General features: G+C 64.7%; 1 protein-coding gene across 7 annotated transcripts in view; it reads left to right on the top strand.

Annotated features, from left to right (window-relative positions):
* The window catches only part of PRDM16 (PR/SET domain 16), a 309,339-nt gene extending 283,519 nt beyond the window's left edge, over positions 1–25,820 (top strand). For 5 of the 7 annotated variants that reach the window (XM_074377634.1, XM_074377637.1, XM_074377632.1 and 2 more), the window contains 9 exons: positions 4,247–5,666; positions 8,928–9,015; positions 11,724–11,893; positions 12,498–12,575; positions 16,653–16,822; positions 17,113–17,287; positions 20,939–21,175; positions 22,060–22,234; positions 23,448–25,820. In XM_074377634.1, the coding sequence (XP_074233735.1) occupies positions 4,247–5,666; positions 8,928–9,015; positions 11,724–11,893; positions 12,498–12,575; positions 16,653–16,822; positions 17,113–17,287; positions 20,939–21,175; positions 22,060–22,234; positions 23,448–23,582 (2,648 nt within the window). In that variant the 3' untranslated portion in view covers positions 23,583–25,820. The remainder of the gene's footprint in view (positions 1–4,246; positions 5,667–8,927; positions 9,016–11,723; positions 11,894–12,497; positions 12,576–16,652; positions 16,823–17,112; positions 17,288–20,938; positions 21,176–22,059; positions 22,235–23,447) is intronic. The other 2 variants (XM_074377633.1, XM_074377635.1) reach the window with 2 other exon arrangements.
* The last annotated feature ends 446 nt before the right edge of the window (positions 25,821–26,266 follow it).

Raw genomic sequence — 26,266 nt, 5'->3', positions numbered from 1 at the left:
CCCCCCCACCCCCGCATCACCCGGAGTCCCGCCCGCCCCTGCCTCACGAGGGAGTCGGCCCCCAGCCTGGGCCTGGGGCCGTCGGGGTCAGGCCAAGGCCCCAGGCCCGCTGCCTGCACGGGACCCCCGTTGGCCCAGAAAGCGCGCCCGGCCGCCGCCCACTGCTCTGCCGGCCGCCTCCTCCCTGTGTCCCCCCACCTCTGGTTTTATGACGCGTCCTTGTCTTGCTCTGGTCTCCCTTTCCCCTCCTGCCCTCCTTGGTTCCCCCTCACTTACGGTGAGTAGTGAGGACTTCCTGGGTCCTGCAGAAGGAGCCAGCAGCCCACCCTCCGTGTCCCCTCCTCTCCCCTGCGTGTGGGCTCCGGCCTGGGCTCCAGCAGGTACTGGAAGCCCAGTGATGCCTGCTGCGTTGTGCTGTGCACCCCCCCAGCAGCCTCTGGGGAGCCCGGACTGGGCACGGGCACTGGCCCAGGCCACAGGGGCCAACGGTAAATAACTGGACCCCTGTCCTCAGGGAGATTACCTGCCAGTAGAGGAGACAGAGCTGAGCCATGCAGGTGACAACTGCACACGCCCTGGGCGCATCGGCCTGGGGGGCGGGGGCAGGGCAGGAGGCCCACCCAGTGCCCAGGTGGTGGGAGGTCGGATGAGAGGTGTTCTAGCAGAGAGCTGGCAAAGCGTGGGAGTGAGCCCGGGGGCCTGCAGGGGAGGCTCAAGACAGGGTTGTGGGCACAGAGGGTGTGTGTCTGAGGAGCGCAGTAATCAGAGAGGGATCAGAGGTCACAAGGGTTAGGTCCTGGAGGCCTCGTGAGCCGACGTGGGGGCATGACCCTGGTTCTCAGAGTTTGGAAGATATTGAAGGTTTCTCTCTGCCTAGCAGGGCGCTGAGTCTCATGCACACGAGATTGTGCCGAGGCATCCGTCATTTCGTACACAGAGTCTCGCAGCATCCTTACAAAATCTTACAGCACGGGGACCGCACAATCTCCAAGTGAAGGAAACTGACAGAGAAGGAAACGGGCCTGGCAACGCTCAGGGAGCAGGCCCTCGAGGCCGGGCTGCAGAGCCCAGACTACCGCTCAAGGGGCCTGGCTCCTGACCCCAGGCTGGGTGGCCTGGGACCTCTTGGGCTCCACCAAGAGAGAAACTCTGAGAGCTTGCAGACTTGGGTCTGGGTGTTTTCACCAACGTCAAGGTGGCTGGGCTCCTGCCCCAGAGAGCCATGCTGAGGAGCTGGGGCTGTGCCCCCTCCTGCCTGCAGCCCCCTGTCCAGGCTTCCAGCTGTCCTGTTAGAGATGACGCAGACCCCAGCCTGTCGGGGTCACCTGCTCCCTCAGCCACGGCAGCAAAGGGAGCCAGCGCTCCGCTGGGTGGCCCCCACACTGGTGCCATCTTCCTCCTACCCGCCACCTCCTTCACCCGCAGTTCCTGCAAAGAGCACCCCAGCAGCAGCCCCGCCGCCCTGCACGGGGCAGGGCCCGTCCCCTCTGGGAGGGGCTGGGAAGGGGCCAGCTGGGTGGGAGGAGCCAGGACTTAGCGATGGGGTGGCACGTCCCTCTTCCAGAATGAGCGTCCCCGCAAGTCCCACCACGAGGGGCGCACAGGCGCGCGTCATGTCGTAGGTGGGAGCTTCCCAGCTTAGGAAGGCTTCAGAGTCGTCACGTTTCTGAGCTCGCAAACCGGCTTGGTGGAGTCTTGTTGGATTGCGTTAAGGATGCAAGTTCTGGGACCCTCAGCACACGGGAAGCATCTGAGTCCGCTGTCTCCACGGCCCTCACAGGCAGCTGGCCGGCCCTGCCGGCTCTCAGCTGCTCTCCACCCCTGTCTGCGCCCCGTGCTCACCTTGTGCCCTGGCCGTTGGCCAAGCGGTAAAGCTAAAGGGAGAACGCCAAACTTGGCCGAGGTTCAGCGTGGGATAGAGATGAGAGTAGACATGAGAGCCGGCCTCACACATCTAACCGTGGCAGAGCATCCTTGGGTCTGCGGTCATGGAGGTCAGGCCTGGAAAGGAAACTGCAAACCAGAGAGCAGAGCGCCAACAGTGGGGCACAGCCGAGAAAAGACGGCTCCCCGCGGCCCGGCGCTAGTGAGCACAGACTCCGTCCACCTGCCGAGCGGCCCGGGGCGCACACAGCACGCACACTTGATCCTGGGTCCGGGCCTCACTGAGCGCACAGCCCACGGCCGTGTAACCTCCCGGTGACCCCTGCACCAGGAAGCTCGGGTGTGAGAGAGGTGGGGGAGGGGGTATCTGGGCGCACCGGCAGGCAGGCTCCTGTGGGCACTTTTCAGAAAAGGACCTTCTCAAGAGTGAGTGTGTGTACGTGTGCATGTGTGCACACCCTACCGGGAAGAGAAGCTGCTGACCAGAACAAGCACTGGCCAGGGCCCCTCTGCATCCCGGCAGGGCCCGGGCACCCTCCCTCAGCCGCTGGCCCCCACGCCCAGGCCCTCCCCAGCCCCTGCAGGCAGCCACCTCCCCTCAGCGGCGCTGTAGGCCGTCCCGGGGCCAGGACCTCCTCTCTGGGGACCTCAGTCCCCCAAGGCCTCTCTGTAGCCCCAGTACTTCCACAGCGTCCCTTTAAGTGCGAGTGGCTGAGGCAAGGGGAGGAACCAGGGGTCTCAGGCCCCCTGCTCCCAGCACGGCCCCTGGCCCACGAGGTCCCTCCTGGGAGCTGCCCTGGGTGGGTGGGAACGTGCTGAAGGCCGGTGTCCGTGCTCGGATGGCAGTGGTCACAGCCCGAAGAGGGGGACAGGGAGCTTGTCCCAGAGCCCCTCTGGCAGCCACCGACCCAGGAAGGGGTCACCCGCTTGGCCCGGAGCCCTGAGCTGAGGAGTGGCCTCGCTCCCCAAGGGCAGGCGGGCCAGCAGGCCTTCCCGCAGACGCACTGCCGCCCCCCAGAGAGGGCAGGTTTGATGAAACGAGGTAGCACTCTTTCCCCCAGCGCTGGGACCGCCCCGCGATGCCAGGCACCCAGGAGGGCAGGGCTGCCAATATAAACAGGTCCTGCGGTTAAAGGGCACAGATCCTCAGGGCCAGCGCTCCCAGCGAGGAGGGCCCAACACCAGAGGTGGCGGTTTTGAGGCAAGAAACACGCTGGAATCATTGTTCTCGTTGGAGCTGCCTTTAGGAAGCAAACTGTCCCACAGCGAGGGCCAAACAGTCTCTGTGTGTGTGTGTGTGTGTGTGTGTGTTCCTCCCTTGCTGGCTAGAAAAACAAGAGGAGAAAGAAAAGCTGGTCACTCGCCGGGGCAGCTCACAGGCCGTTGGGAAAATGTCTGAGACACGGCCCCCCGGGCCTCTGGGCTCTGATGCCGCTCCGGCCACACCACCCTCTCCTGCACAGAGCAGAGGCCAGCGTCTGTCCGCCCAAGGCTGGTGGTGCCTCTTCACCCCAGTTTGGGGGGAGGTTTTCCTTTCCTCAGATGTGGAACTGGTCCTCTCCATGTGGCCCTGCCAGGGGCTCCCCTCCCGTCAGGCCCCCCCCCCGCCCCAGATGGTGGCCTTGTCTAGGCTCCCCAGCTAAGACCCCCCCAGGGGCTGGTCACCCTGAGGCCTCCCTGTCCTGGGTGCAGGTCACAGGGCCTGGGACAGAAGGGAGTAGGGGAAGCTGAGAGCATTTCAAACCTTAGGAAATGAGAGAGCAAGCAAGGCGGTCAGCGTCTGCTCCGCCCCTGCCGGGATAGCGTCGCTGACAGGAGTCGGGAGGCCGGGCGGGAGTTCTGGGCTGGCTGGTGCCGCAGCAGCCACGTGGTGTGCCATGACTCTGTTCACCTCTGGGAGCGATTTCGGAAGACCTTGGCCCCCATGAGACACTCATGGTGGGGAGGGCACAGGGGCAGCAGCACCGCGTTTCCCAGCGGAGAGGGTCAAGGCACTTCAAGATGTGTCCAAGATGGTGCAGGGACCCCAGGGAAGGCACAGGGGCCCTTGCCCACCCATGCTGCTCGCCAGAGGCCAGTCCCAGGGTGGGGTGCACATGCATATATATGTACGTGTGCACATGTGTGTGACATACACACCTGAACGTACATGCACGTGTACACATAGACACGTGTACAAACTTGCGCTCACACCGACGCGAGCACATAGACACGCACACAGGGACGCACGCACACGTGCTCAGACACACACACACACGTGCTCGCATCCCACACGGGCTGCTCCGGGGCCCCCACCCCCGGCACCGCAGGTTCCCGGGCCATTTTATAGCGTGCCTGTGTTTGCTTTCTGCTGGCGTTTTAGGTGAGGTCTGCCACAAATCCTACACGCAGTTCTCCAACCTGTGCCGGCACAAGCGGATGCACGCGGACTGCCGCACGCAGATCAAGTGCAAGGACTGCGGGCAGATGTTCAGCACTACCTCCTCCCTCAACAAGCACCGGCGCTTCTGCGAGGGCAAGAACCATTACACGCCGGGCGGCCTCTTCGCCGCGGGCCTGCCCCTGACCCCCAGCCCCGTGATGGACAAGGCCAAGCCCCCCCCCGGCCTCAACCACACCGGCCTGGGCTTCCACGAGTACTTCCCCTCCCGGCCGCACCCCGGGGGCCTGCCCTTCTCCGCGGCGCCCCCTGCCTTCCCCACGCTCCCGCCGGGCTTCCCCGGCATCTTCCCTCCGTCCCTGTACCCCCGGCCGCCTCTGCTACCTCCCACACCACTGCTCAAGAGCCCCCTGAACCACACGCAGGACGCCAAGCTCCCCAGCCCCCTGGGCAACCCAGCCCTGCCGCTTGTCTCCGCCGTCGGCAACAGCAGCCAGGGCACCACGGCGGCCGCGGGCCCCGAGGAGAAGCCGGAGAGCCGCCTGGAGGACGCATACGCCCCCACGAAGCTCAAGCCGCGGGGCAGCGACCTGTCGGACGGCAGCGACTTCGAGGACATCAACACCACGACCGGGACCGACCTGGACACAACCACGGGCTCTGACCTGGACAGCGACGTGGACAGCGACCGCGACAAGGCCAAGGACAAGGGCAAGGCGGCGGAGGGCAAGCCCGAGTTCGGGGGCGGCGGCGGCGGCGCGGCGCCCCCCGGCGGCCCGCACGGCGTGGGCGAGGTGCCCGTCTTCTACTCCCAGCACTTCTTCCCGCCGCCCGAGGAGCAGCTGCTGACGGCGTCGGGCGCCGCGGGCGACTCCATCAAGGCCATCGCGTCCATCGCGGAGAAGTACTTCGGGCCGGGCTTCCTGGGCGTGCAGGACAAGAAGCTGGGCGCTCTGCCCTACCCCTCAGTGTTCCCCTTCCAGTTCCTGCCCAGCTTCCCCCACTCCCTCTGCCCCTTCACCGACCGCGCCCTCGCCCACAACCTGCTGGTCAAGGCCGAGCCAAAGTCGCCCCGGGATGCCCTCAAGGCGGGCGGCCCCAGCGCCGAGTCCCCCTTCGACCTCACCACCAAACCGAAAGAGGCCAAGCCCGTCCCGCCGGCGCCCAGGGTGCCCCCAGCCCTGGCGTCTGGCGAGGAGCAGCCCCTGGACCTGAGCATCGGCAGCCGCGCACGGGCCAGCCAGAACGGAGGGGGCCGTGAGCCCCGCAAGAACCACGTCTATGGGGAGCGCAGGCTGGGGGCCGGTGAGGGGCTGCCCAAGGCCTGCCCAGCGCAGCTGCCCCAGCAGCCTGCCCTGCACTACGCCAAGCCATCGCCCTTTTTCATGGACCCCATCTACAGGTATTAACATGCCCTGCCCTCACCTGCCCCCCCCCAGGGTGGGCAGCCAGCCAGGGCAGCGGCCGGAGGGGACGCCCTCACCTGCTCCCCTGAGCTTCCTCCTTCTGCCTTTGCAGCTTCAGAAGGCACCCCAGTCTCTGCCCCTTGGGGGTCTTCACCCAGGCTGGCCCTTCCTGGGGGGGCACCTGGCTGCCCCGTTCGGGAGGCCAGGGCCGGGTCTCCTGGGCACACATGGTTCCCTCTCGCTGACAGTCACTGGGATACCCCACTTCTGTTGAGCCCCCCCACCCGAGCCCGCCCTCAGACGCCAGCCCTGGGGCTCTCCTGCTGGTATCTCTGCTGTCTTCTCTGGACCAATTCTGCCTCCCACAACCCTCACATCCTGCCTCTCTCCTCTGTTCTTGCATCTCTACTCTCCCATGGCTGCTCTGTGGCCCCCACCCCTCCCTCGAGCCACAGCCAGGGCTTCTGGGGGCCCACGAGAGATCAGAAGAGCCGCTTGTCCCCAGAGGGAGAAGGGGTGGAAGGAAGGGGGAAGCTTCGGAGGGTTTGCAAAAAGAATCAGTGCCCCATATCTCTGACAGCCCTCCTGGTGAGGGGCAAGAGAACCACCCCCCGCCCCAGTTTCCGGGCAGGCTTTGATCAAGTGGGTCTGTTAGGTGAGAGGAGTGACCCCACCACCACCACACGTGCCGCAGGGGTGCTGGGCAGGCTGAGCCCTGAGGAGGGGGCTGTGCACGTGGGCCGTGCACGGTGCAGGCAGCCACGTGGCGCAGACAGTTGCAGCTGACATGGGCCCAGGGCTGTGTGTGAGCAGAGCCCCGTGGGCACACACATGTGCAAGTACACAGTGGTGTTCCGCCCTGAGGGCTCATGTGCCTGCTGTTCCCAGGGGCCAGGCAGGGCCTGGGGACGGGCGTGCAGGTGCGGTCACCTCTGCTGAAGGCACTCACGAGAGGAAGTTGTGTCAGAGAGCGACCCAGCCGCCTGCGGGGAGATAGGCCAGCCGCCCGCTCTGCCGGCCGGCGCCCACTCGGGTCCCGCCCTGCACGCCCGCCTGGGGCCCCGGCCGGCTGTGTCTGCAGCCAGTCCTGTTTCCTGCATCCCTGGACACATGACACCGCCTCCTTCGGGTATTTCTTTAAGAATACGCTATCCACAGGTGGTTTGAGACAGTGGACTAGAGGCTCAGCGGAGGGTGACTTTCTAGGACCCAGGCGAGGCCAGGAGACCCTGGGGCTGGAGGGAGGAGGCACCCCATGGCACGCACACCCTCGTGCAGGGGTGGGGTGGGGTTGGAGACCTAGGCATGGAACCTGCTGGTCAGGCCCCCAGAGCTGGAGCCGGCAGGCCTGTGAGAGGCTCTCAGTTGAGTTCCCCGCTCAGTCCCTGGCCTCCCCCAGCCCCTGCTCTCCCGGCCTCCTCGTCCACCCCGCCCGAGGTCTTCTCTGGCCCCTGACCCTCCTCTGCCTTCCCCACCTCCTCTCTCCAGGCCTGCTTTAGGGCCTTATCCTGGACGCTGGCAGAGCAGAGAGTCAGGCCTGGAGGCAAGAACCAGCCTCAGGTCCCCTGAGCCCCCTCCTGGAGCCCCTCTTAGACCCAGCAGGTGCCAGGCTCCTGCCCTCAGAATTTGGGGTACAGAGGCTGATGGAGGGGCTGCCGGGCCCCAGCTTTGCACACAGACGCCAGCAAAATGCCCGAGAGTGGGTTAGCTCCAAATTCACTCTCCACCACCCCCCAAGCCCAGTCAGGACAAACACACGTGGTGTCATGAGGTTTCCCCTCCAAGCGAAGGTGTGAGTGGCTACGGCTGCTGGTGAGTGGGCCGGCCCAGGGCTAGGATTCCCTCAGCTCCTGGGGGGTCCTGGCGGGTGACTCCAGTAAAACTCCCCGCTGTCCCCACAGGCTGACCCTGGGTGTGTAACCCCCAATCCTGCCCCCTGGGGTTGGAGGAACCCAGCACTGCCCAAGGGGCCCCCCTGACCCACCAGCCCCTCTCACGTCCACGTGCTGCTGCTTCTGCACAATGGGCTGGGGACACAGTGGTGATAAAAGCCGCACACCTGGCAGAGCACATGTCCACTGGGGTCAGTGGGGCTGGTTGTTCAGAGCCAGCCTGGTAGGCTGCTGTGAGACACAGAGGTCAGGAAAAGGCAGAAGGAAACATTGATCGACCCCCTCCCATGGGAGGCCCCTTCCTCGGCCGGTGCACCCCCACCGCGGGGTTTGGCGAAAGGTTGACTCGGTGCCACTTTAACCGGAGCCTCAGCTAAGCCCTGTGAAGCAAAATGCCCCTGAAGCCACCTTCCCCCATGAGACCACCTCTCCCCAATGCTTGTCCTCTCTCCGGGGGACACTTCACCCCACACACTCCTGTCTCCTCCCCTGGACCTGCCTGGGGTCCCCGTGGGGTCCCCTGTGGCCGCCTGTGCCCTGTGGGGAGATCCTGCCCTTGGGATTCCCAGGTGGCCGTGCTGTCTCCCCTCCTTGCAGCTCTGGTCGGTGCCCCCAGCTGGTCCCCGGGGTCAGGGCCCTGGTGCAAACGAGGCAGCAGGTTCAGCGCGGCTACAGCTGCCTGTGGTGGGGTGGCAGGTGTCCCCAGATTGCACTTTGTAAATCTCGACCTCCCTGAGTGAGGCTGAGGAAACGGTGAGGGAAGGGGTTGGGGGAGAGGAGGGACCACAGGACGCGTGCCGGCCACCTCCTCTGCTTGTCGTGATTGACGGAACTGTCCTGACATTTGGGGAACGTTCTAGAATTGTCATCCCCAGGCTTCGTGAGATTCTAGGTAGACCCCGCCTGGCTGCCATGGGAGGCCCTGTGAATTCCCCAGGATAGGAACCTACTGGTGGAGGTTGAGCAGAGCGCCCTGCCAGGGCTGGGAGGGACAGGGAAGTGGGGTGTAGGCAGCAGCCTCCCGTGTGCTCCACGTGCTGCTTCTGGGAGCCCTGGACCCCACGGGGCCGCTGGGCCAGTTGGCTGGTGCACAGCTCTCAGGGAAGAGTCCTGGCCCCGGCATCAAGCGTTCATCACGCGTGTGGGTGCCAGCAGCTGGGAGGCTGGGGCGGACGCCGGGGAGACTCGAAGGGGTCCCGACCTGGGCATGGTGATGGGGAGCGCGTGCTTGGGCTGGGAGGCTCGGGCAGGCGAGTGCGTGGCCGGGTCGCGCACTTCCCCACTGCCGCCAGGTGAGACGTGGTGATGGAGCTGTGGAAGCTAGGCCACTCAGTGGGGTACGTAACCCTCTGTGTTGCTGTCCAGCAGGGTGGAGAAGCGGAAGGTGACCGACCCGGTGGGCGCCCTTAAGGACAAGTACCTGCGGCCGTCCCCACTGCTCCTCCACCCCCAGGTAAGGCCCCAGCAGGGCCCCAAGGTCCGTCAGGCCAAGCCACACACCCCAGGCAGGCCTCCACTTCCCGTCCCTGCAGACCCACAGGTCACTGTGAGGCCGGAGAGGATGAGAAGGGCCAGGACAGGTGAGGAGGGAGGGTGGTTCTCAGAGGAGACGGCCCTGTGGGTCCGTCAGAGACAGCCCAGGCCGCCACTGCACAGGGGCGCCCACCGACCCATGACTCGGGTCTGAAAGCGGGGTGAACTTCCTTGGGGTGGCGGGAGGGCAGCAGCTTGGATGCAGTGAACCCAAGAGTTTTTAACGTAAGGAGGATAGGTCCGGGAGAGAGCCCGGGCGTGAGAGAGCAGGCAGGCCTTTCTGGTGCAGGGACTTGGGGGCACTTGAGGGAAAAGACCAGGGAGACAGGGCCTGCACACGGCGGGGACGGGGGGAGCCAGGACAGAAGCAGAGGGGCTGGCGCCAAGAGCAGGGGTCCCGGGGGTGCTGGGCGGGAGAACCGCCCTCCCCAGGGCTGCGGACAGTGGCGAGGCCGCCTGTTAAGACCAGAGTCAGGGGTCTGGGAAAGAGAACCCCAAGTCTGGGCAGTGGCCGCAGACCCCGCCAAGCCAGCCAGCACTCCTGTGCCCTCCTGCACCCACCCCGGTTCATCCCCCCAGGGGTGGGTGCAGAGAGGCTGCAGCGTGGGGCCGAGCGGCAGAGCCACGACTCTCCCCGCTTCCCCGCCCCGACGCCCACCCTTCCTCACTGCTCGGGGCCCAGCCCTGTCCCCGGAGCCCTGGGCCTGCCCTGGCCCTGCCGGGGATCCGGGGACTGCATGGTGGGACCGGCCTGGGCCCAGACTCCAGACCCACGCCTTGTTCTGCTCTGTGTTTCCCGCCTGGGACGCACCCCCCGTTTGTGGGACCTGCACCCTGCCTGGGCTCACAGCTAAACTTAGTACCTGCCATTGTCTTGCTGGGGCCTTGCAGTTTGGTTAAGAACTTCCCCTGATTTCCTCGGGACCGGCTGGAAAAAACCGGCAAGCCAGCCAGGCACATCCTGTGTTTGTGTTTGTGCCGGAGCTCAGCCGGGAGTATCTGATCAGGCTGGGCAGGCCGGGCCCACCCAGGCCTGAGGACGACCGGCCTGGCGGGGGACTGGCTGCCCATTGTCCCTGCTGCCCACTCCCCCCAGCCCTGCCACCCCCGCTGCCTGCCCGTGGGCCCAGAGCCAGGGGTGGGGGCTGGACAGAGGACTACTAAGTCACCTGGTTAAATGATCTGAGGTCAGTCCATCACTCGGACAGGAGAACTTGTGGCCTCTTACAAAGTCTGAGGGTCACCACTGTGCCTAGACGTCAGTCCGTGCAGTCAGCTGCCTGGTAGGACATGACAGGGCCTTCCATTCTGAGGTCTGACATGCAGGTGTGCAGCTCCTGGGGTGCAGGGTGAGGTGGTCCTGCTGAGTCACTGCGCTTAACCTCCCCAGGGCCCTGGGGAGTCTGGGGTGGTGGCGAGTCCCAGAGCCTCCTAAGGCTGTGGCTAAAACTGAGCCCCAGAGGCAGGCGGGCAGAGTGTGCGCAGGTCCCTGGGCCGTGGAGGGGCCAGTGGAAGGCTGGACAGCGGCTGAGGGGCAGGGCAGTTTCTGCCCATCTTCTGTGGGCATGGGGAGGGCCACCCCAGCTGGAAGCATCTGATGGGGGAGCGTGCCCGCCCCGGGGGTGGCGAGCCCCGACCCCTGCCGCCGGGTGGAGCTGACCAGGGCCCAGGCAGCCGCCCGGGGTCAAGGGAAAGGCCACACTTTCTGTTCCCTAACCCCTTTCTGGCATTTTATTGTAGCCAGTTATTTGCCAGCCTAAACCCTGAGGGACCCTGGGCGCAATGACAGCTCTTCCTTTTCTGGTCCCACCCCAGCCTGCCCCGGGGCCCGGCTTGCCGAGGGCTCTCTCGGGCAGAGAAGTGCAGCTGAGGCCCATGCTGCCCCGTCCCCTCTGCCGTCCACAAGCCCCAAGGCCCCTGGGGCAGGCGCAGCCTGGGGTTCCGATCAGAGCCGTGCCCACCGGGTGGAGGTGACCAATGCCCCGAGAGAGCAGCTCCTTCCCCTCCCTAGGCGAGCCCTTGGCCCCTCCAGGAGCAGAGAGGCAGCCCCTTTGTCCACGTGGCCGTGTGCTGCGTCACCTTGGCTCCATCGCTCCCAGGCTCGGGTAGTGGGGTCTAGTCTGAGGCTGTTGGACTCCTTTTCGGCACTTTGCCTGCAATGACGGCCTGCTGCCACCAGGTGGTGGTGGTGCCTCAGGCGCCTGAGCCAAGTCCCACCCTGAGAGTCAGGAACTTTTTGACATTTCACAACTAAAAAAAAGGTAAAATTCTGTCTTTAACCCAAACTAGCCATCCAGCAGTGCTGGCCAGAGGCCCAGCCAGCAGCGCCCTCGAAGTAAGGGGCTGTGCGGTCTCCTGTGTCTCACCAACGGGGAGGCTGTCCAGTGGAAGCCAGGGGCAGCCCCCGCCCAGACCCGACTACGACGGGGCTCCGGGAGGGACAGGCGCGGGGCTGGCCGCAGAAGGGGAGGGCCCGCTCAGCGGCCGAGAGGAGGCCAGGAGACTGCTTCCGATGACCTCCCGGGCAGTCGTCCAGGGCCTCAGATGCCTGTGCGTGGGTCCACACGCGTCAGGAGAGGTGGCAGCTCGCGGAGAGTCCCACAGCCTCTCCCGCTCTCGCGCCGACAGATGTCTGCCATCGAGACCATGACGGAGAAGCTGGAGAGCTTCGCAGCCATGAAGGCGGACTCCGGCAGCTCCCTGCAGCCCCTCTCCCACCACCCCTTCAACTTCCGGTCCCCGCCCCCGACGCTCTCGGACCCCATCCTCAGGAAGGGCAAGGAGCGATACACGTGCAGGTGAGGCCCTGAGACCCTGGGGCAGCCACGCTGGCCGGTGGCCCTGCACTGCGGTCCCAGCCAGAGGGCGCAGCGTGCTAGCAGCAAATGGCCCGCTGTCCCCCGAGGTCACGCCTGGAAATATACATGTGCCCCCCACCAAGCTGAGCTCCTGTGAGGGCGAGAGAAGGTAGCCTTGGCCGGCCGGGTGGAACTCGGGCCGCCGGAGGCTGCGGGGTGCCGGTCAGTGTGTGACCAGAGCTCTGGGGGTGGGTGGGAAGACATGTCCGTCCCCTGCTGCGCAGGCCTGTGCAAGCCGGTCCTTGCCGGCTTGGCCAAGGCTGGGCTCCGGGCTGAGACACTCCGTGGGGCGGGGGCACAGCCCTGGGACAGGTCGGGACTGGCCACAGTCCTATCTGCCCAGCAGTGCGTGCCGGGCTTCCCTGTGAGCCTCCGCTGGGCTCCGGGGCTGAGGAGAGACTGAAATCCAGGATGTGCAACCAGGCCACCTACCCCCCAGGGGCATGAACTCGGGCCCCGGTCCCCAGCTGGAGGAGCGGTACCAGGAAGCGCCTGAGTCTCTGGCGGCACGCCTGTCTGACGGCACCCCTCCCCCCCACCGCAGGTACTGTGGCAAGATCTTCCCCCGCTCAGCAAACCTCACAAGGCACCTGAGGACGCACACAGGGGAGCAGCCGTACAGGTGGGAGCCGGCTCCGGGCCCCCCACCACCACTGCGGGAAGGGCGGCGGGTGGGAGACAGCGAGCTCGGGCCATGTCCTGGGTCCCTCCCTCCTGGCCCCAGAGCCATTCTGTGCCCTGGGATTCTGCAAAGATGAGGCTGACCCAGGGGACCCTCCCACCTGCCGCGGGGGCATTGACCAGAGCAGGGGGTTCAGGGCAAGGGGAGTGGAAGCCAGGCCGGGGGTGATCAGCTTCACCCGCACCCAGCCCAGCCACAGCCATCACTGACCTAACCCAGGGCAGGGACCAGGGCCGGCGCGTCAGGCAAAAATATGAGGGTGGGCCCGTCCCGGAGGAAAGGGGCTCTGTGTGAACGTGGGTGTCACGAGGGACTCGCCCATGTCCCCCGACCACTCTGGACAGAAGCGGGGTCTGCCCGCACCTCACTCCTCGGTGCCTGGGCTCCCGCCTGCAGAGATGCAGCCAGAGATGGGGGACTGAGAGCCACTGCATTTCGTGTTCACAACTAGTGATGGCGTCACTGTCTCAGTGACTCGGAGCCTGAGGCTCAGAGACGCCCCTGACTCGCCCAGGATCCCAGCACACATGACGCCGCGGCCCTTCACCTCAGTCTCTGAGGCCCTTGTGGGGCAGGAGGAGTTGAGGGCACCGCCCAGTAGGGCTGGGAGTCCCAGGAGACGGCGACCGAGAAGCACGTGGGGAAATGCTGGTTCCGGGCCGAGATAGCATCCTGGGGTGTGTCTGGTGGGCAGCAGCGTTGGGAGGCAGGGGTTTGGCGTGGTTTCACGTTGGCAGCAAAAAATCCTTGTACTCCAGCCACACAGAGCTCAGAGTCACCCACTGACCCCAGAGACTGGGAGTGTCCCCTTCCCTGGGAAGGGCAGCCACATGGGACCCCTGCAGGTGTCACGTCCCCGTGCCCCACCCACCGACCATCACGAGCTGTGTTCTGTCCTGGCTGGATACACGTCACTTACCTGTTCTATGTTCAGTGCCCTCAGCCCGTCCCCGACACACAGCCCCTGCCCTTCCCCTCAAAAAGTGGCTTACAACTTAACCAAGGCTGGTGTGGCCCAGTTCCCTCCCCGAAAATGAGCCGTGAGTGTTTTCTGTAAGGAGAACTGACTTCTGGACAGTGTCGTGTGTGAGAACCCCCTGGGGGGACGGGGAGGGGTCAGGGCCGTGTTTATAGGATTTAATTATCATCTATTTCTTGTGCTTTTTCCAATCTCATGAGAGTCGACTTGAGTAACCATTACTCTGAAAGTTTGTGTTGCAAATCCTGCCTTGATCTGGCTCGGGGCAGCCCTGCCGTGAGGGGTTGGGGGCGGTGGCTGCTGGTGACGTCACCGGGCTCCCTGGCTCGCTCTGGGAGTCAGAGGGGCCTGAGCTGGAGGAGGAAAACGTGCCCTTGGGTCCACAGAACCCGGTGCCGGCACAGGCCAGGCCCCCCAGGAAACGCTGATTAAAACTGCTTGCCCGGCGCCCACGTGTGTGCGCTGCGTGTGCGCTACGTGTGCGCCCTGAGAGGCCAGGCTGTGTGGGGCCCTCACAGGCAGGAGGGAGCAGGGCTCTTCGCGCGCTGTCCTGGGTGCTTGGACACTGGAATGTGCTTCCTTTTAAGTCCTGGCCTGAGATCATCTACAGTCCCTCAGGGTGTGTCTCAAAGCCCTGATGTGGGGAAAGAAAGACCCTTTAGTGAGATGGGTGCTTCCTAGAGGGGAGGTCAAACCTCCGGCCGGCGAGCCCACGGCCACCTGCTGACGGCTTCTCCCGGCTCACAGATCTTCGCGTGGACTGGGAACCATCTCTTCAAGCTCCAGCACGTAGGGCTTGTTGAGATGCGGGTGGAGAAATTTAGAAATTGGCCTGGGAGTGAGGCAGGCTGCTTCCTTCACCTGTCCTGGCAGCCAGGCTCAGAGGACCCTGCAGGCTGCTGCCAGGGGACCTTGAGCCACACTCGACGCGGGTGCCCGTGGGCTGGCCGTGGGCTCCTGGTGGGACCTGGGGTTCTGGCTTAAGGATGCTGCCTCCCCACCTGCCGTTCATTTCCTTTTGGGCTCCCGTCCTGCTGCCTGAATTACGCCATAGCGCCCCAGCAAGTTCCCGTCACCATTGCCATCGGGGCTACGAGTGGCACATACGTGTCCCTCCTTTGTTGGTTTTATGATCGGGGCTGGGTTTCACAGTCTCTTCTTTCTCCCTTTCCCGGCTTTCACAGTTCCCAAAAGACTTCTCCCTGTGATGGCAGGTATGGCCCCACTGGGTCCCGGGAGGACGCTGCCGCCCACCCGGGGCCGTGTCACCTTCCCCACACCCTGGCTGGCTTCCCCAGGATGGCGGAGACGCGGTCACGGCAAGGTCCCCGGGCCGGCCAGTCTGTGCTCTCTCATTCCTGTCAGAGCGCGACGGTGTGTGATTTTACACAGCACAGCCATAAATTTCACTAGCCACTTGTCAGCTTATTTACAACACAAATCCCAGCTGCTTGGAGAACCCTGCTCCCTCGCAGCCCTGGGCTCACCGCTCCCCTAAATTTCAAATGCATTTCCCTGGGTCATTTATTTAGATTAGAACCAGGAGAGGGCCAGATTCAGGACTCTGTGACCAAACTGAATGCATGGCTGCCCACCACCCCCTGGCCCCTGCCCGCCCCGCGGAGGTTGGAGAGGGAGCGCCAGGTCTGTGACCAAGCTCCTCTCCCAGCCCCGTTTCTGCACTCAGCATCCCCGTTGCTCCGAGTTCGCGCACAGCCGCTGGCAGAGCTGGCAGAAGGGTCCTGCGTTCCCAAAGAAACAGGAAGGGCAGGCTCGGTGTGCACGCCCCCTGGATGAACGTTATCTCCCATGCTGACGCCCTGCTGCCCGCGCACACACGTGCGCACCAGAGCCCCCAGCCAGAGTCCTGCTGCCGTGGCCCAGCTGGACGCACGGCACGGGGGGTGCCCGCAGTGAGCTGTCCGGCCTGTGCTTGGACTCCTGCCGCCGGGGGGGCAGTGCCGTCTGTGGAGCTGCGGGTCCTCCGCACCCCATGTCCCCCTACACATCCCTCTGCTTCTTGCTTCTTGGTGCCGGTGTCGTCGGGCCCTCACTTTATAAAGTGGGGGAATCACCCTCTCTTTCCCGGACCTCAGGGCCTCCGATTGTGGTCATGAAGGCCGTGCCCCGCACAGGCCCCACACCCAGGGGGACCTGCCCCGGGGCAGACTGTTCCCCGCGGCAGCTGCCCAGCAGTGAGCGCTTTGCTTCGATGAGCTCGGAACGTCCAGGCAGCATTCTGACAGACGCACCCGAAGCGTCTGGAGGCAGGCGCGTCTCTCTCCCATCTCCCAAGTTCGTGGTGCAGGCTGGCAGCGGGTGCCCCTGCGGAGACGCACAAAGATCACGTGGGCACGTGGGGCTGGTGGTGCCCTCAGCCGCAGGGGGTCCGTGTGCAGGAGGCAGCCTGATGGGGCAGGGCCGAGAGCCCCCTGACCTTAGGGCAGTGGAGGATGCTGGAGACTCGAGGCAGCCCCACGCCCCTTCGTGGACTGGCAACTGAGGCCCCGAGGGAGACAGGGTCCGCCCGAGGACCGCTAAGAGGGGCCAGGACCAGGCCAGCCCTCCTCGCCCTCCCGGTGCCAGGATGGGGGTCTCTCTGCCGGGGAGTCTGGGCCCCTCCTTCCCGGGAAAACTGGCCCGGAGCATCTTTCCTGGTGCGCTGCTGCCCCCTTGAGGCTGCCAGGAGCATGTCACCCTCTGCTCACAGACCATCAGGCCTCCGCCTCCGGCCGGCCTCCGTGCTGGGGGACCCAGACAGCAGAGGGCGGGAGATGCTGAGAGAGGCTGGAGGGTCCCCCCGACGCACAGCTGGGGGCTCAGCCCCCAGAGCGTCCCCTCTGCCAGCGGGGAGCACATTCTGAAGCTGCCCAGCGCCCAGGAGTCGAGGGGGGCACCTGCTTCCTAGGGCTGCTTTGGCTGTGAGCCAGCGGCCTCAGGGGAACCGCGTGGGCAGGGGTCTCCGCCAGGCCTGGGGAGGGGTGCAGGGCCCAGGCCCCGCGGCCGGCCGGGTTCCTCTGAGCACCCGTGTCTTCCAGGTGTAAGTACTGCGACCGGTCCTTCAGCATCTCCTCCAACCTTCAGCGGCACGTCCGGAACATTCACAACAAGGAGAAGCCGTTCAAGTGCCACCTGTGCAACCGGTGCTTCGGGCAGCAGACCAACCTGGACCGGCACCTCAAGAAGCATGAGCACGAGCACGCACCAGGTGGGCTGGGGGGCGGGGCAGCGGGGGGCGGGGCGCCAGGTGGGAAGCGGGGCAGGGGAGGCAGAGGACGGAGGAGGGAGACACGCCAGTCCCGCAGGACAGCCCAGCATCGCCCCTCAACTCGTTTTCATCAAGGAGAATTCGTGCTCGCGGGTCTTCCTAAGAAGTGGGTTCCCTGGGAGCACCCCAAACACGCACCCTCCTCGCCCGGCTGACCACCCCACCCCCGTGTGCCCCGGAGGGAGGAGCTCCGCAGGGCGCACCTCCTCTGATGCTCCCGCACCCCGCAGTGAGCCAGCACTCCGGGGTCCTCACGAACCACCTGGGGACCGGCGCCTCCTCCCCCACCTCCGAGTCGGACAACCACGCACTTTTAGACGAGAAGGAAGACTCGTATTTCTCTGAAATCAGAAACTTCATCGCCAACAGCGAGATGAACCAAGCATCATCACGAACAGACAAACGGTAAGACGCCCCTCCTGGGGCCCGGGGGTACAGTCACGCCCAGACAGGTGCCCCCGCCTGGTGCTTGAGCGGGGGCGGGGGGAGGGCCTGCAGAGGGCAGGCACACGCGCTCTGCAGCCCGCTCCACCCCCTCTGCCTCAGTCTCTCACCTGAGAGGGATCAGAACGAGCACCCTCGACCGGTGGTGTGTGTGGCGGTGTGTGTCACACGCTCGGTGCAGCGCCGGCACGGGGGCCGTTTAGGAAACAGCCCGGTTTGGCCTGGATGTTGACAGACGGGCGGCAGAACACCGGCCAGGTGAGGGCTGCTGCCAGGAGCTCTGCCACAGCCCTGAAACTTGAGAACATTCTCACTTCATCCGAGGCATGAAAGGTCCCTTAAGAGCACTGCCCCTTTAAACACACACACACACACACACAAAACGGGAAAGTGAAGGACTTCATTAAGGGTGGAGGGTGTTGTGCATAACCTCCCTCCCAAGGCTCCGCTGACCCGAGAATCAGAGACGCCCAAACTCCGAGAGTCCTCAGGGATGTGCTCCCCTAATTCTGCGGACGGAAAGGAGGCCCAGAGAAGGCGGAGCCTTGCTCCAGCCTCACAGGCAGGCCCAGAGCCCAGAGCCAGGGCCCCCGCCGTCCCCTGGAGCTCGGGGCCCTCCCCACCCCCCAGACACCCTGCCTCCCCCAGGACGGCTGCATCTCCCGCTCACGGGTTCTCCCGGGGGCAGAGCAGGGCACTGGGAAGACCTGTCTGATCGACAGACAGATGTGGCACCTGGACTGTTCCTGGCTCTTCTAAGCCCTAAATCCGTGCCCTGAGAGGGGAGGCCTCATCTGACCCCCAGGTGGGCTCAGAGGCGGGGTCGGTGGGAGAGGCTGGCATGGGCTGTGCCTCCCAGAGCCCCACCCTGCTGGGCAGCGGAGACCTGGATCCCGGAGCAGCCTCCTGCTCTGCAGCCCTGTCCATCCTCCTCAGCCCTGTGGCTCCACCCGAGAGCTGTCCGTTGTTAGCCCAGTACAGACCTGAGCACCCGGGGCCAGGCCTCACTGAAGCCCACGGCCAGGCCACGAGGCACATCCCGCTTATTAAAGGCCGTCCCCTGGACTGTGGCTTCCTGCCCCCAGCAAAGCCAGAGGAGACCCAACAAGGATGTGGTGGGGGCGTCCTCCGTGGGGCAGGGGGAGCACCGGAAGGGCTCCCACGCCCTGGGCTCAGGTGGCAGGCCCAGCTCTCAGCCACCAGGAGGACACTCCAGGAGAGCCACCAGGACAGAGGCGCGTCCTTGGGAGGGGAAAGGGGTGGTACCACCCCAACCTGGGGAGCAGAGCATCTCAAGCAGGGCCCCCGGGGTGTGGGGCAGCAAGTTCGGCTCAGACACAGCAGGCTGGCCCCTGCCACCCAGACAGCCTGGAGCAGAGCTGGGCCACAAGCCCCGGCTCCCAGATGGCCCGTCCTGGCTCATCCCGGGAGTTGGGAGCCCCCTGCAGGTGCCGCCACATCGTGATGGGAACCACGGTCACAGTTGACATCTGTCCACTAATGTGCATAAGTGGTAGGATATTGAGAGTTCTGTTTGGGGCCAGTGTTAACGTTATCTGGTTCTCATCCAGAGCTAGAGAATTCAGGGTCTGCCAGGCTTCCTGGCCCCGCACAGGCATAAACTTCTGGGCTGAATCGTACCCCCAGAATTCCCACGTTGAAGTCCCAACCTCCAGCACCTCCGTGTGTGACCTTACTTGGAAAGAGGGTCTCTGCAAAACTCATAAGTTAAGATGAGGTTTTACTGGAGTCAGGTGGCCCATAGCCGATAGGACCGATGTCCTTATAAAAAGGGGAACTCTAGACACAGACACGCACCCCGGGAGATGCCACGTGAAGGTGAAGCTGAGGTCAGGGGATGCGTCTACAAGCCAAGGAAGCCCAAGGGTGGCCACAAACCACCGGAGTCTTGGGAGAGGCCTGGGAGGGCTTCTGTCCCCCAGGCCCCGAGGGAACCAGCCCTGTGACGCCTGGACCTCAGACGTCTAGACTCCAGGCCTGTTTGAGCTGTGATGCTTTGTGATGGTGGCCCTGGGGACACCCCCGCATCCGAGCAGCTGTTTGGAGGCCTGGCAGTCACCCTGTGTCCTCTCTGTCTGCACCTGTCTCCAGCCAGACCTCTATTCTGTGCCCCCAACCCCAGCCACTGAGCACTGGTGCTGGACGCAGGCCTCCTACGGATGAGCAGACCCTCTGTGCGGGTGGGGCTGGGAGCACAGAGACTCCCTGCTCCCACAGAGGGCTGACCCGCGCAGCAGCCACACACACGGCTCCGAACATGACCGGAGCCCCGTCTGCCTGGGCTCCCCACCTGTGCTGTTCATCAGCCCTCAGCGTGGGGGCTGTTCTCAGGTCGCCCAGAGGGCGTGGGCTCCGAAAAGGCAAGGCCCCGCCCAAGGGGGCCCTATCGAGACCCAGGAACGGAGGCCAGACCCGGCCCCGTGGGCCTCGCCCCGGTGGACGGGCGTGTGCCCAGTGACCAGCACGGGCGCCCAGCGACCCGGGAAGCAGGGCGGGCTTCTGCTCGTCCTGGAGGGCGGGAGGACTGTCGGCGTCCGTACACTCCCCCGTGGAGAAGCAGGAAGCAAAGGCCAGGCGGCTGAGAGCAGGGCCGTCGGGGTCTCCCCAGCCCCGGTCCTCCCCTGCGTTTGGAGGCAGCGATCACTGAGAGAGGATGCTCCCCCTCATCCCGATGACCCGAGCAGGGCCTCCAGTCTCCCCGACAGCAGTGGGCTAATTCCTGCGGGCCGTGGGAGGTCCAGGAAGGAGCGGGTCTGGGACTCAGAGCTCGGACTCAGTAAGCGTGAGCCTCGCCCTCCCCATCCCCTCCACCCACCTGCCCAGGCAGCTTCAGGCCCAGCCCACCTTTGGCCATGGCACCTGGTCCCAGGCTTGCAGACGAATCAGACGAACCCCAGTGACATTTCCTGAGAGGACTGCACCCTCCCTCCCACTCTCTGCTTGTCTTTCCCTTTCAATACAAGGACCCAGAGTCAGAAAGGCTCTCCCGGCTGCAGTGACCCCACGGGAGATGAGGTGGGGTCTGGGCTGCAGGGGACACTCCCCCAGCCTCTGAAGCACACTCATCCTGGCGGCTTCCACTGCTGACAATGGCCCAGCCCTGGATGTCCAGAACCCTCGACCCCAGACATTCCATCTGCAGAGGGTCCCTCGCCTGGGGCCGCCCCGTCCTCACACCCTCACGGCGGGCGGGGGGCAGCAAGCACCCGTCAGGGCTGGGCTGGCAAACCTCCTGTGCTCCTCGTGCGGGGTCCGAGCCGAGCGCCCGCGCCCAGGGCCCCCTTCCCCACAGGCGGGCCGTGACTTCCTTCCCCAAGCCCCTGAACAGCCCGTGTTCACGCTGCCGAGCGGTCTGTGCTCTGCCTCCAGCAGGCTCCCTTCGCTCCCTGAACCACAAGGATGGCGGCTGAGGCCAAGGGCGGAAACCAGCCGCTCCAGACCGCAGCTCTGCGGGCTTAGTGACCGGGAAGGCAGGCTCTCTTCGAAGGCAGCGGGAAGGCCGTCGGGTGGAGGGCAGTGGAGTTCAAACGACCTGAAGCCACGCCGCTGGCCTCTGGGGTCTGCAGCCAACTCCCTCCCGTGTCACTTCAGGCCGGAGGTCCAGGACCTGGACGGCGCCTCCCAGTGCCCGGGCCTGGCCCGCGGGAAGCCGGGGGACGTGGAAGAGGAGGAGGAGGAGGACCTGGAGGAGGATGACGAGGAGAGCCTGGCCGGGAAGTCTCAGGACGACACCGTGTCCCCCACGCCCGAGCCCCAGGGCGCCTACGAGGACGAGGAGGACGAGGAGCCGCCCGCCCCCCTGGCCGTGGGCTTCGATCACACCCGAAGGTGGGCACCGGCCTCTGCGGGCCTCGCATGCTGGGCGCCCCAGGCAGGGAGGGGCCGAGCATCCCGGGGGCGACCTCCGTCGGGAGCCCGCCGTCCTCCAGATGGGCTTGCCCGCCCTCGCAGCGGGCATTTCTGCCGCAGGGACCTCTGTGTGCGGCCAGGGTGAGGCCAGGCCCGAGGAGAGGGGTCAGGGCCCCAGCCCCCCACACTCTCACACACACGTGCACACGCATGCACACTTACCCAGGCCTGGAAGCAGAGCCGGGGAGGGGAAGGCTGAGAGGGCTCTGGTCCTAGACCCGCGGCCCCTGCGGAAGACCTGCCCGTCAGGCCAGTGCTGTGACCTCTGGCCTCCTGCAGGCTGTGTGGGGTAGGGGCTGAGCCACCCCTAGTTTTGGGGGTTGGTGGGCCAGAGCCTCTTCCTTCATGTCCTGACTGCTCGCCACCTACCTCTGGCACCAGGGATGCTACCAGCACCCCCCTGCGGGAGGGGGTGGGCGTAGATCCAGGAGGCCCTCCGGAGATGGTCCGCTTCCTTGCACCCATGGGTCCTGGGAGAGGGAGCCCCGGGCTCCTCCAGAGCCACCCAGATTCTGTGGACCCGAGGCCCTCCTCCCATCCTCCATCCCCGGAGACCCGGGTGCCCTGCCTGCCGCTTGCAGTGTGTGTGCACGCACTCACCTCCTCCTGCCCTCCATCTGTGGCTCCTGCATCGTGTGACTTCTGTCCAGGTGTCCGTGTGTCCGTGTGTCTGTCTCCCTGTGCATGTGGCTCTTGGAGTTGCTGTGGCGTGCATGCAGGCACAGTGCCAGCCATGGGGCGTCGGAGAGGTGGCCAGAGGCCGGGCCAGCTAACGGCAGGCCCCCTCCCGGTCCTTGGTGCAGGTGTGCTGAGGAGCCACCAGGCGGCCTGTTAGCTTTGGAGCCGATGCCGACTTTTGGGAAGGGGCTGGATCTCCGCAGAGCAGCTGAGGAAGCATTTGAAGTTAAAGATGTGCTTAATTCCACTCTAGATTCTGAGGCTTTAAAACAGACCCTGTACAGGCAGGCTAAGAACCAGGTAGGTACCCGCCAGAGCCCACCCCCATCCCCCTTCCCAGGCTGGACGGCAGGCGCCAGCCGCGCCTCCTCCACCAGGGACAGCCCGCTTCTCACTGTGGCCATCCCATGCCTGCCTGGGGGACTCCCAGGACCCACCGTGGCCCTCCTGTGCCCATCGCATCAGCTAGAGAGACCCCAAGTGACCCCAGTGTCCCGCAAACGGGCAGGGCAGGGAGAGGTCGAGGGCAGATGAGTACAAGCCGGACCCTCACCTGGGAGCCCCCCCCCCCACTGCAGTGTTCACGGACACATGGGTCACTGTGCTCACGCCCCCGGCGGGAGGTGCCCGCCAGCAGGTGTCCTGCCCTCGCGGCTGCAACGGCCTCCCTCCACCTCTGACCCGAGCAAGAGTGATGGCAGGCCAGGGGTTTCCTGGGGGATACTGCCCCGTGCGGGGTCACCGATTCCAAGCAGGAGCTGTGAGCGGGTCGGCGGGGCAACGGGCTGGCCCGGCACGTCTCACCCAGGCCCCTCGGTGTAGGTTCCGCAGGACCTGCCTCCTGCTTGTCCCCAGTCGGGGGGGCGGGGGTTTCACTCAGCCACCTGCAGCCCACCCGAGTCTCAGCGAAACCGTCTGTGTGTCTGTCTTTGTCTTCTTACTAATCCTGTCCGGAGTGTTAACGTGGGTGGGCTTGGTCTGCCCCTGCCTGCTCTGAGCAGCCGGCGTTCCGTCCACTCACACCCTGCGGACGAAGCCGGGCTCCAGGCGGCTTCCCCGAAATAGCTTTGTGCTGTCACTGTGGTAGTCCAAGCGGGACAGGCCCCACCAGGCAGGGCCTGAGCCTCGCTGACGAGGGTCTAGCAGTCCCCAGTCCCTCCAAAGAGCAGGGTGAATCCGTGCTGATCACGGGGGTGGGGAAGTTTCTGCAAAGGAGGGTGTGGCCCCGAGAGGCTGAGGGAGCCCCTGCACAAGGTCCCTGGCCATCCGGGCGTCTTGGCGCCCTCTGCACAGGGGCCCAGGGGAGGTCCTGCTTTCGCCCAGCCCTCCCACCGCCAATGCCTCCTCTGCGGGCTGGCCCCGCGCCCTGCCCTCACCGCACGTCTGGATCTGAGGCCAGTCGGAGGGTGTGGGAGGCCGGGAGGGGCGAGGATGCAGCAGCCTGGGCCTGCAGGGCCCTGGCCCACGCCGCTCACAGCCTGTCCTGTCTGCACCCTCGTCCTCTCCCCGCCAGGCGTACGCAATGATGCTGTCGCTCTCGGAGGACACGTCTCTCCACGCCTCCTCCCAGAGCCCTCTGGACGCTTGGCTGAACATCACAGGAGCCACACCGGAGTCTGGAGCCTTTAACCCCATCAACCACCTCTGACCGACCCAGAAGGGGCTGGGGTCAGAGTCCAGGCAAGGCCACCACGGGCCCCCAACATCCCAACAGGAATCCCAGCTGTGGAAGATGGAGGCGAGGGCCTGGGAGCCGGTGCGGCCCGGGGCCAAGTGGCCACTCCTCAGCACCTGTCCCCCCACCACAGTTCAGCTCGAACTTCTCCAGTGAAAACCCAGAACCCGGACATCCTTGGAAGGCTTCAGCTTCTCCAGGAACTGGCGCTGAGGACAGCAGCGCCCAAGGTGGCACAGCACAGGCCCATCGGGGCTCAGCGCAGGGGAGCTGCTCGTGGAGTCCACCCAGGGGCGAGGGCGGGATCCGAGTCCCGAACTGAAGCCAGTGGCCACCCCGGGCGCCCGCGTGGAGTCCCGGGAGGGAAGGGGCAGCTGGGTGTGCTCTGCAGAGGGAGTCGCCAGATGGTTTTTATAGTGAAAATGACCAGAACGGCCCTTTTGGTAATCTTATTGATGACAGAGTCTATTTAAGCATGTGGTTTTAAAAATAGACAGTATTTTTAAAAGAAAAAAATCACAAAGTGACTTGGAAATTGTTTTTTAAAAGTAATTTTGCATTGCTTTGAAATCTCAGCTTATTTGCAGACCCAGACCTGCCTGAGAAGCAGCACAGTGTTGGGAGGTGTTCTTTGTAGATGATGGAGACATTTTCTATCCCCGACCCTGTTTGTAAAGCCAAGGAGACGCAGGGCGCCCCCAGGCAGCACTGAGGGGGCGGGCCCACTCCTGCGAGCGGGTTCAGACTGTGCCCGGAAATCTTGGGTAGGGTGTCCTGGGCCGGCCCGAGGCTGGGGCTCGGAGATGTGCTTGTCAGTGTGTGACACGTGGTTCGTGCCCGTGGCCCCCACCAAGGCCCCCCAATTGTCTGGGGAAGGTCAGAGTGGGGGCTCGGTCCCCAGGGCAGAGGGGTCGGTGCCGCCGAGCCTGCAGCCACTTTCGGATCTGCACCCCCGCCCTCACCCACCCCCACCAGATGGACGGCGGAAGGAAGTGGGCATCCCGGGGGCCGCTGCGGGGCACACTCCCGTGGCTCCCCTGCTCCAGGCGGCCGAGCTCTGCGTGCACCTGAGACCCCGGCTCCAGGACACGACTGCCGCCTCGCTCCTTGTGTGGGTTCCTGGCGGGCGGGACCCGGCTCCAGAACGAAGGGCATCCAGACACGACCCGCCGCAAAGAGCAAGGACAGCGCAGCGCCGGCGCCTCCCCGGGGACCGGCTGCTTCTCCACTCGGGTGGGCTTTAAATTATTCCCCTAGGGGCCAATTTCGAAGAGTAGTGTTTTTTCCCTGATGGAATTTACCTTAATCTGTATATAACTTGTAATTTTTTCTAATTAATTTCTTTTCTTATTTTATTTTTTCCTTAACAGTATTTTGGCATTAGACGTTCTTATTGTGAAGAAATGTTAATATAAGGATCTAGTGAAGGACCAAACCCTTGTAATAAGGTTGTGTGCTGTGTGATCCGTAACCAGGGGGCGGGGCGACTTTAATGTGCCAAATACCCCGCGTGCCCCCCACAGCGAAACCTGCCGCCCCTGCCGCCCCTGCCGCCCCTGCCGCCCGTTTTCCAGACAATCACGTGTTTTTGTTAAATTTGAGTTTCAGTTGCATTTGCATTTAAGACAAGTGTTCTATTTATTTCTTTTAATGTTTGCAAGAAAAAAGAAGGGCGTCCCAACAAGAATAGAAAATAATTTGCCCAAGTTGCCCTTAAAAAAAGAGTGTGAAAATGCAAATGGTTGTGGTGCAGCCACGCGTCCGGTCGCTCCACCGGGCCAAGACAATCGTCCACCTGGGCCCGGGGAGGTCAGGCTCATTGCAGAGACCTGCGGTGGGAGGTCCCAGAGGGCAGCAGGTACAGACCTGCGGAGCCCATGGGGGAGAGCTTCGGCCTTCCCCAAATCCAATCAAGGGAACAGACTGAGAGCCCCGTGCGCCTGGGCGCAGGCTGGAAAGTCGCCCTCGGGGCGGCTGGAGAAGCTGCTTGTGGAGAAGCTGGCCGTGAGGCCGCCCCCGTGAGGATTCGCAAACACAGCTGCTCACACCCCCCCCCCAGAAGCGTCCTCGACCCTGCCCGCGCCGGCCGGACCCGCCTGGTGTGTGCGAGTCCCTATTTCCCCCTGATGGGGCTGGGACCCCTTTGAAAAGCCCACCTCGGACACCGAACCCCCGTTCTGTACCCCCAAATTATATGCTTCTTCTGCTCAAGAGTAAGGCGTGTGCTTCTTTTGCGACATGACTCTGTCCAAAACGGGACTTTTGGGCCAGCGGAGGCCCGAGTGTCTTCTCCCTGCGGCCGGCGCTTCCGTCCACCTCAGGGTTTCTCTGTTGGCCTCACGGCCGGTCCTTTCCAGCCCGTCTTCCTGAACGTGACCTCCTCTCTCTCCTTCCTTCCTTCCCCAAGAACCCTGGCTGCACATTTTAAGTCCTGTGTTTGCCCCCCAGGTGATTAGCGCAAGCCCAGCGGCCCCCGGCCCAGCACCGGGCAGGTTTGGGCGGGGTCTGTCCCGGGACCCCCGACAGAGAGCGTTACTTCCTTTGCCTGGTGCGTCAGCGAAGCTTTGCCTCAGAGCTTAGCGTTGCCCCGACCACAGCCAGCCGCCCTCCTGGTCCCTCTCTGCCCCCAGGCTCCAGCGTCAGCCAGGGGACTGGGT

The sequence above is a fragment of the Camelus bactrianus genome, chromosome 13 (assembly GCF_048773025.1).
Source record: "Camelus bactrianus isolate YW-2024 breed Bactrian camel chromosome 13, ASM4877302v1, whole genome shotgun sequence".
In the NCBI taxonomy this organism is placed as follows: Eukaryota; Metazoa; Chordata; class Mammalia; order Artiodactyla; family Camelidae; genus Camelus; species Camelus bactrianus.
Note: the sequence above shows the minus strand (reverse complement) of the source record. Positions and strands in the feature narration are given on the sequence as shown.